The sequence below is a fragment of the Cryptomeria japonica genome, chromosome 7 (genome assembly GCF_030272615.1).
Source record: "Cryptomeria japonica chromosome 7, Sugi_1.0, whole genome shotgun sequence".
In the NCBI taxonomy this organism is placed as follows: domain Eukaryota; kingdom Viridiplantae; phylum Streptophyta; class Pinopsida; order Cupressales; family Cupressaceae; genus Cryptomeria; species Cryptomeria japonica.
Window position 1 is genome coordinate 125,726,870 of NC_081411.1, and position 9,243 is coordinate 125,736,112.

Sequence of the window (9,243 nt, forward strand, 5' to 3'; positions counted from 1 at the left end):
GTATTGTTGCAGGAATCTAAATTGCATTTCTTTGATTGTAATTAAGGTGAATTTTCAATGGGGAACCGTGGAGAATCAATGCTACCATTATAATGTGTCATTTTACAGATTCAAATCAAGTTTCTACTCTGCAGTCTGCGAGAAATGGAAGAGATTTGTGGAATTTAATGCAGATGTTAAGCAGAAGAATTGTTACCATCATGTATTGAGTACTTCTCTGGTCATTTGGTGAAGTGAATATTGTTCTAGTAGGCCTTGAAAATAAGTCTTAATATTCTATGTAAATGGGGATTTCTTTGTTTGATTATTTTATGTGCATTGTGCTACCCTCTTAACCCTTGAAGCCATGAAATTCTGTGTCCGAGCAGGGTTGAAATCCACGTTGAAAGATATTGAAATATTTGGGAGAAGTTAGTTTCTGCTTTTGATCTTAAGGAGATCCTCAAACAAACTGTAGGAGTACTTGCATCCATATAGAATATGTTGGTAAAGTTCTGTATAGAATTTGACCATTTCCAAGTAGGCCTTAATCAAAAACCAAGTTAGCAGCTGTCTTGCATAGCCTATTACTCTGTTTAAACATAATACAAGGGAATATACCACCGAACTGAAAATCCCAACAAGACCTTGATACCATGACGAAACATTCTAGGCAAAGCACCCTTACTTGTATTTTTGTAGTTATTTCAGCCTTATCGGGTTCACACCTGTCTCTGGTTTTCTCAATTAGTGCAATCTCTGAAGCACCTCAGAGCAAAATGGGTTGCAATAATCTTTGTGGGAATACAACAATTCCATATCCATTTTATCTTAAGCCCTGCGATAATACTAATAACGACTTTGGACTTGAATGCTACAACAATTCCACTTTGATGATTACATTGAACAAGGTTAGCTACACTGTGACCAGCATTGATCCAGATAGCATCATTATTAATCCTAATAGGTCTTCTTGTGATATAAACCTACAGAAATTCACTATCGATGGTATAAGAAGCTATGCAATTTCCAATAGTAACATTATCCAGTTCTCTGATTGTAAAAATTTGAGAAATTGTACTTTTAGTTGCAGCATTCCTGCTACCGGAAATGATGAACAATGCAAGCTTGTAAATACCTGCTGCAACTATCTTGAGAATGATACACTCTGGCAACCTGGATATCCTGACTTTACCCAATTCTCCCAGATGCAGTGCAAAGGTTTCACTAGCTGGGTGCTTTCAAGTGTCATTCCTAATCGCCTTGAAAATTATGGGCTGAAACTGGGGTGGGCTCTTATGGGAAACTGCACAACATTTAGATGTGATGCCAATGCACTCTGCGCTAATGCCATATATGTCAAAGGTGGTGTAAGGTCCGCTTGTAAGTATGGCTATAAAGGAGACGGATTTAATGAAGGGGCTGGTTGCCGTAGAGGTAAATTTATTTTCTATGTCACCATTTACTTCTGTAACACCACTTTTGATAAATCTTACATAGAATAGCTTATGCTTGTTCCAATGAGATTTGTTTCCTGTTTCTTGTAAGATATGTCCTGGCCTCTCTTTGGTTTTAAGAAAAGAAGAAAAAATAATAGGGTTGAAGTCGTTTTCTTGCCAATTTCCTAGTATTGTTTCTTGCAGATAATGCAAAGTTTCGAGGGATGGTTCCTTTAATTTTGTAGAAATTAAAACAAACAGCAGTGCCCGTTCTAGTGTATGGTACCATGTCCATGCTTTCATCTTCGTCATTTCAGCTCGACTGTAGGTAGAAAGTGTGAAAACTAGCAAAATCCTGTAGTAAGGGGCATAAAAGAAATCAAGTTTTCGCTTATTTGTCGTTTGTCATGTCCATGTTTGGGCTACAACTTGTCTGGTTGCACCTTCTTTTCAAACTTGAGGTTGTTCAAAACCTTGAATCCATCTATGATTGACATGCAAATGACAATTTGACTTCACTCTCCTCTTTGGATGGTGGACTTCACCTTTGGATGGTGGCTTCTACATTGACAGCAGGATTGACGTCATTGGTCAAAAAATACTTTGCACATGCAACTTAGACAGCTTCCCATACTAAAAAAGTATCACATAAATGACTTGTGATCTTTGTTGATCTCCTCTAGTGGCTTCCTATGGATTGATTTTTGTTATGAAAAACACCACAATCTTCAACATGCAAATCATCATTATTTGTTGTGATCTTACGATTTCAAATGTGGTAGCAAAGCTTCATCTTGAAAATGATGATCTTCTCATCTCATTGACCTCCCTTCTTACTAGTCGGATCTCTTTAGATCTTTCTGCAGCTTCATCAATTTAACTCAGATAATTTCGTGAACATGGCTCTAATACCAAATGAAGAAAATAAATAGCTTTTAGACCAATTGAAAAAAATAAATCAAACATAGAATTGCTTTAGAAACCAGATAAAAATTTTATTCAAGGGAATTGATTATATAACTTCTTGATCACGAGATCAAGGATCTATTGATCTTCCTTGATCTAAGAAGATCAAAGGCAAAGATTTCCTTACAATCTACCTCTTCATATAGAGGTCTTTGGCACATGAATGCCCGTTGAAAATAGAAAAAACATAGCTATAATTAACCTTTTTATGCAAATTATATTTTTTAGAAAAACATATCATTAACTGCATTCTTCTCATGCAAATGGAAGAAATTAACAAAATTCTATTTTTATCTCATACAATAGATTGCATTATACACCTGTGGGAAAATTAGCATGCCAACAGAATATACATAAATTCTGATCCATTGTTCGTAAATGCTCCCATATAAATAAATAAATAATCAACTAACATTCAAATCAGTGACACGCGTTAATGAAACAATCAGTGAGACACGTTAATGAAACACATGTAGCAATACTCAGGAAACGTCTCATGTCACCATATACAACAATTACTAATCCTCTTGTAAATTTAGAATGGCCAGTGGACAACGATGAGAAGTGTGAAGGAATGTAAAGAACAACACTGCAAATGAAATCACATAAGAGAAGGCAAGCATATACCCCTGTGAAACCCAAAATGGGTAAAGCTCCAGCCAAAAACTATGCTTTGTTCAGCAAAGTCAATACAGAGAAGGAACATAGATGCCGTAACCTACTCACTACAAATGGATGATGATTTGTTCATCATCTCAACTTCGGAATAAAAGCGATTGGGTAATGCTTTATCTTAAAACCCTCGCCTGTTATATTTGGCAATCGATGAATTAATGAGGTTAGAGGTGAGCTTTAGGTTCCTGACTTCCCAAATTCTAGCGTTTAGTCTTAGACACCTCCTAGCCTTGTTCAATATTTCATACAAGATAGAAAAGAACACCCTAAAGACTGCAACTCATTTTTAATGTTCAGAACTATAGAGGACCAAAGAAATGAAGTTTCTGCTAAATTATTCTGGGTACGTAAAGTGAAGGGAAAGGCAGGGAAAAAACAGAATAACAGAAAACCAAATTAGTTTCATATATATCAAGTTAACAGGGAGCCAGTGCTCTTTTTACAGAGTTTTATAACATAGTGCTCTGTTTCACATTAGCAGAGCCTAAAAGAAAATTTTGGATAGCAGACTTGTTCACACACAATCGACAGCTCTGTCTTCCCTTTTTGCAGACAAAGAAAATAATAACTTATTTGTCTTATAGGGGCAGGAGATCGATTGGTAGAACACTCTAGTAACAAATAGAAGGTCTATCGAATTGTAACTGATTTATGAAAGCGCAACATAATATTAGAATCAGATCAAGCTAGGAGGTCCAAAAATGTAACGTGTCTTAAGAAGATGGATTGATCTTATAGAGACTAGCAGTTCAATTGATAAAACACTACAACAGAAAATGGAAAATCTTAGATTCAAATTCTTACTGAACCATAAAAGCTCAACAAACTTTTAGAATCTCAATATTTTAAATTTATATGTTCAGATTGTTTTCAGCATTCAATTGTCATAGTTATGTCCTACATGCCATAATGGATGAAAAAACATTTCCAAAAATGTTTTGAAGGACCAAATGAGTGAATTTTGGATTTTTTTGATTGGTAGATAAAGGTTCTTAGTTTCAGCAATTAAAACTTCAACTCATTTTTTAAATCATAGAAACATGATATCAAATTAAACACGTCCCGTTTTTATTTCCCTACCTTATGGGGGTCAAAACGTATTTCTTTAATCTGAATATTGTTTTTAGGTGAGAGTAGGGGTTAGGGATCATAAAAATCCCCATATAAAATTTCAGACCAATTGACATCATATATGACCATTATTGATTTCACAGTTCACACAGAGATTGTTGACTTGCCAATTGGACATTTCTCGTAGAATTTGTTGTCTCCATGAGGCGGTTTGGGTGTAGAACTGTCACTGGTCAGTGCTGGTCAGTGCTTGTTCACCCGCATTGGTCAGTGTATAATAAGTATGTAAAATGTTTCGTGGAGATTTGAACCCGGGTCTCTATTATAAAATCTCTGATGATTTACCTTTTGAGCTTGTGCTGTTTGATGCATTGGTCAGTGAAATGATGTCTTAGCTAGTGGATAATTATTTACGACATTGAAGATCATTTAGGTTGATTAGTTTGAGAATGGTTCTCCAGAATAAAGAACTAGTTTTCTGCATCCTGCTGAAAATCCAATTATATTCATCTCAAAAGACATGCCTAGTTACCAGAAACGCGACAGGAGACTTCTGTTTTGCATTTCGATGGCAGAACCGGGATTCCCCTTGCCCACCCGTTTCAGCAGTTACGATTAAAATATAAATAAAAATTTAGACATTTTTATCTTTTCCCAAACTTTGAGGTGGAGTTTACATTAGTTTATAAATGTCAATAAAGCTCAAGCTGGAGTTTACATTAATTTACAATTTTTGTAAGCGAGTTAAGTATCACACAAATTTATTTTTGTCCTCCTGATTTTATTATACTTAATGTAAAATATTTTATACAAATTATTTTAAAATGAAAGAATGAAATCAAAGAATGTTTAAAATTTTTATAGAGATATATGTTTTATATTTTTTATTTTTAAAATTAATTTTATTATATATATATATATATATATTAAAAATCCGTTTCTTATACGCAACCTTTTAAACTTTCGTTTCTCGTCACGTTGTCATTGCTGTTGCGTTTCTCGTTTCTCGTTTCTTGTTTCTGGTAATATAGCAAAAGAGTATCTTAATCAAGATCTCTGTAATATCATCACATTCTGTATCGCCACCAGCCTAATCAAACTAGGCAAAGTTGTAATGACCATGTCCTCAATTGGAGGAATCGTGCATGTCCAAGAACCAGTAGATCTCACTTTGACATTTTATTTAATACTAATACTGTGTTTCTATCGGTCAATGCCATCGAAAACAAGAATATATGGTCATATTCCCTTGCATAAAATTTATAAGGAATGAAAAAGAAGAACGCCTTGATTTTATTGGCTTGTCCCCACTTTAGAAGTTTGGGTATCATTGTTGGATTTTGTGTCCTCAGTTTGCATTTGCAGTTTGATTGGAGTGGTAAACTTAGTTGGTAAGTGTGGTAAAATCTAATTCTGATTGGGTTTGAATCAGATCTAGCCAGAGGTGGTAAAAACAATGGGGTAAAGATTGGATCAATCATTCGCGGCATCCTCGTTGTTCCATTGGTCTTGGTATTGATGTTTATCTATCGTAGAAGATACACTCGAAAACCAGGTGAGGAGATCAATTTCACCTTGTTCCTCCGTAACTGTAACCGTCAAATCACAATAAATGTTGCTTAAAGATGCCCCTTGTTTTGTTTTTCACTAAAGATTTTTCTGATTGGAATTTGGAAGCCAAATGCAAATGCAGATTTACCGGTCATGGTACCGAACAATGTCAGTACTCGTTCATTTAGCATAGAAGAGCTGAAGACAGCGACACATAATTTCAGCCAAGAGATCGATAAAGGAGGTTTTGGAACCGTCTTCTATGGCAAGTTACTGGATGGAAAAGAAATTGCTGTAAAAGTACTATCCTCTTCATCGAAGCAAGGAGTATTAGAATTCTTAAATGAGGCACTACATATATCCACCTCAATTTTGTTTGCTGATTTAAATTTAAAGGTTATGCTCAAATATTATGCTAACTTTTCACCAAGTAGATTGATCTTCTCTCAAGAGTGAATCATAAGAACTTGGTGTGGTTGCTTGGCTACTGCAACTCCTCTAAGGAACTTATGCTTGTTTATGAATACGTGGGTGGAGGATCGCTCAGGGATCACTTTCATGGTAGGTTAACTTTCAGGATAAAGTGTTTAACGTATGGAAGGGACACAAACTAACTTATATGGATCTCAATTTATTATTTTGGCAGGTTCTTTGGCAAACTCCTCTGCCCTAGACTGGAAAGCTAGGATTCGAGTAGCTCTAGATGCAGTAGAAGGTACTTCACTTCTGTTCTGTTTAGCAGGATTTATAAAGGCTGTTGTAGGTTTTCTTCTTTTCTAGGCCTCAATTATGGTTTAATAAGGCCTCAAATATGGTTTAATGAGGCCCTATCTTAATGTGTTTAATTAAAGGTTTGGAATATATGCATTCGAGGTCCAGACCGAAAATCATTCACAGAGATGTGAAGAGTTCAAACATCCTCCTAGACTTGAATATGAGGGAAAAAGCCGTAGATTTTGGGCTTTCAAAAATTCTTCAAGATGATCGGATCTCTCATGTGACTACCACGATTAAAGGAACCATGGGATACCTGGATCCAGAGTAGAGATTCTTATGCCCTCGAAAAAAAATTCTTCTCTGTTGCAATACAAATTAACCCAGCAATTTGAAACTTTGAATTGATACAAGCTCTGCTTACTCACAGATTATTGTAACTTGCGTTGATTGATTGAATGTATTGAAGTAACAAGAAGTTGACAGAGAGAAGTGATGTATATAGCTTTGGAGTGGTCCTGTTAGAGATTATATGTGGGACAAAATCAATCGAAGATGCAGTTTCTGAAGAAGAAGAAGTCAACCTTGTGAGATGGGTAAGATTTAATTTTAACCATCATTAACAATTTCCATATACTTGATCGTTTTGATTTGTCGCACTTTGTATTTTAGATAAACTGACAATATTCATTTTCATGATAGGTAATGCTCCATGCAGAGGCAAACAAAGACATCCCTTCTCGCTTGACCAACATCATAGATAACAAGATGTCTTTGGGCGAAAATGAGATGCAATGTTTCAATTGTGTTGTTAATCTTGCATTGCAATGTGTAGATAGAGAAGGATCCAAGAGACCCACCATGAATGAGATTGTGGCAGGGATAAGAGTGGTTATGCTTTACATCGAGCCTCAAGACATAAATGCTGAAAAATCTGTGGATGCCTTGCCAACAGAGGGATATAATTCAGCTGATTGTAGCAGTAGCCTCCATCACGCTGGCAGATGACATAAATAGTCATCGAAACCATTCATGAGATAGCTCAAAAATTCAATGGATATATGGTATGTTATTGGGAAATTTAGTGGCTTCAATTTTTGTTCTATTATCTGTTTATAACTTTGGCAATGCAATCCTACAACAATCCAGGTATCTATTGCCCCAATTTCATGTAGAGATGTGACCTCGGAGCGCATTCGGAAAATTTTGTTTATCTGATTGCCATCTTGAATGCAATTGTCGAAAGGCATCTATAATAGAGTTAATGACCATATATCAGTTGCCATTGTTTAATCTATATATTAGTTGCCATTGAATAATCTATATTGTACTAGAGAGACTAAAGAAGTTCATATCAAATGAATGAAGACATTTTAATATAACTAAAAAGGGGTAAAAATTTATTAAATCAAAGAAAAAGATACAAAGCCAGAAGGGTCATACACCTAGTAGAGAGAAAAGATTACATAATTTTATCAACAACAACTAAAGTATCCAACAAATGAGTCATATCTGAAGATAACTACACCGTATCCACTATATACCAACCGTGCCTATGATCAGAAGCCCATTTGGCCAAACAATCGGCAACTTCATTCCATTCCCTAGGAATGTGGCAAAAAGTAACAGACTCCAAGGAGTTACACAACCAAAGGATCTGCCTAATCACCACTGCTAAATGTCGACTAACCTCATCTAATTGTCGCTCTTTGAGTAAGGAAACCACCACCTGAGAATCCGATTCACAAATGATCTGAGTCTAACCAAGAGTGCAACTATGCTCCACTGCATGCAAAATAGCAAGGGCCTCCATGAGATTATTGGTATGAACGCCCTTATAAATTCAGAAAATAAACTGAATATCTCCAGACCTATCACGACCAACCCCACCAATACCAGTATGGTTAGGGTTCCCCTAAGAAGAACCATCAGTGTTAAGTTTCAAGAACCCCTAAGAAGGAGGAGACCAGTGACCAACAAAGTCACACTTAGCCCAAATAGTCTCACGGAGAGAATGATTAATTCTCCACCACAAATGATGAACAACCATCCTAACACCATGAAAAATCCTACGATTCCTTTCTAGCCAAATATGCCAAATAATAAAACAGGGACCTATATCCTAAGCAACTTGAAGAAGAGAAGTCTTAACAAGAGGCTAGCCCAAGTGAGCCCAGTATTCAACCAAAGAGGAAACATGCCAACAAGTCTGGTTCCACAATCCCCACCAAAGGTGCCAAATTATTCTGGAAAAAGAGCACTGAAAGGAGAGATGAGAAACACATTCATCACTATTACAACAAAGAGCACACATAGAAGGACCCTGGAAACCTCGTTTGCATAGATTATCCCAAGTAAGACAATGGTTTTAGACAACCAGCGACATAAAAAAGTTGCATTTAGGCAAAGAAAACTTATTCCACACATGTTTTTACCAAGGAACCTCCTCCCCTCCAAAAAGTTATCGAATGAGTTCCAAGTAACCACTATTAACAACAAAATACTTACTAGAAGAATCTCTGCCTCAAGCTAGAATATCATACCCCATCAAGGAATTACACTCCCGTGTAGCAATAATTTGACCCATCTCCTTACGAGCCTCCTCTGATTCATCTAGAGGCCATTCAATGGGGTCTTCCCAAACATAACCAACATCCACCCCTAAATTTCAAGTAGCCTTGTAATGTTCAGCTATATCCCAACCCGCAGCAAAAAACAAATCATAAAGAGGTTGGAGATGCGGATACATAGAAAGGATAGGAGATAGCCATCCCAAGAATCCCAACAAAAGAGAGCTTCAAATGTCTTACTACATATCTAGAATAAGCCTCTCTTGACAAGTTGAGCT

General features: G+C 36.2%; 1 protein-coding gene across 1 annotated transcript; it reads left to right on the plus strand.

The window, feature by feature from the left end:
* The first annotated feature begins 635 nt into the window (after positions 1–635).
* On the plus strand, positions 636–7,403 carry LOC131056573 (leucine-rich repeat receptor protein kinase HPCA1-like). Its single transcript, XM_057990882.2, has 8 exons — positions 636–1,416; positions 5,563–5,685; positions 5,824–5,981; positions 6,116–6,242; positions 6,328–6,396; positions 6,533–6,722; positions 6,865–6,991; positions 7,098–7,403. The coding sequence occupies exons 1-8, from the start codon at positions 636–638 to the stop codon at positions 7,401–7,403; spliced, it is 1,881 nt and encodes a 626-aa protein (XP_057846865.2).
* The last annotated feature ends 1,840 nt before the right edge of the window (positions 7,404–9,243 follow it).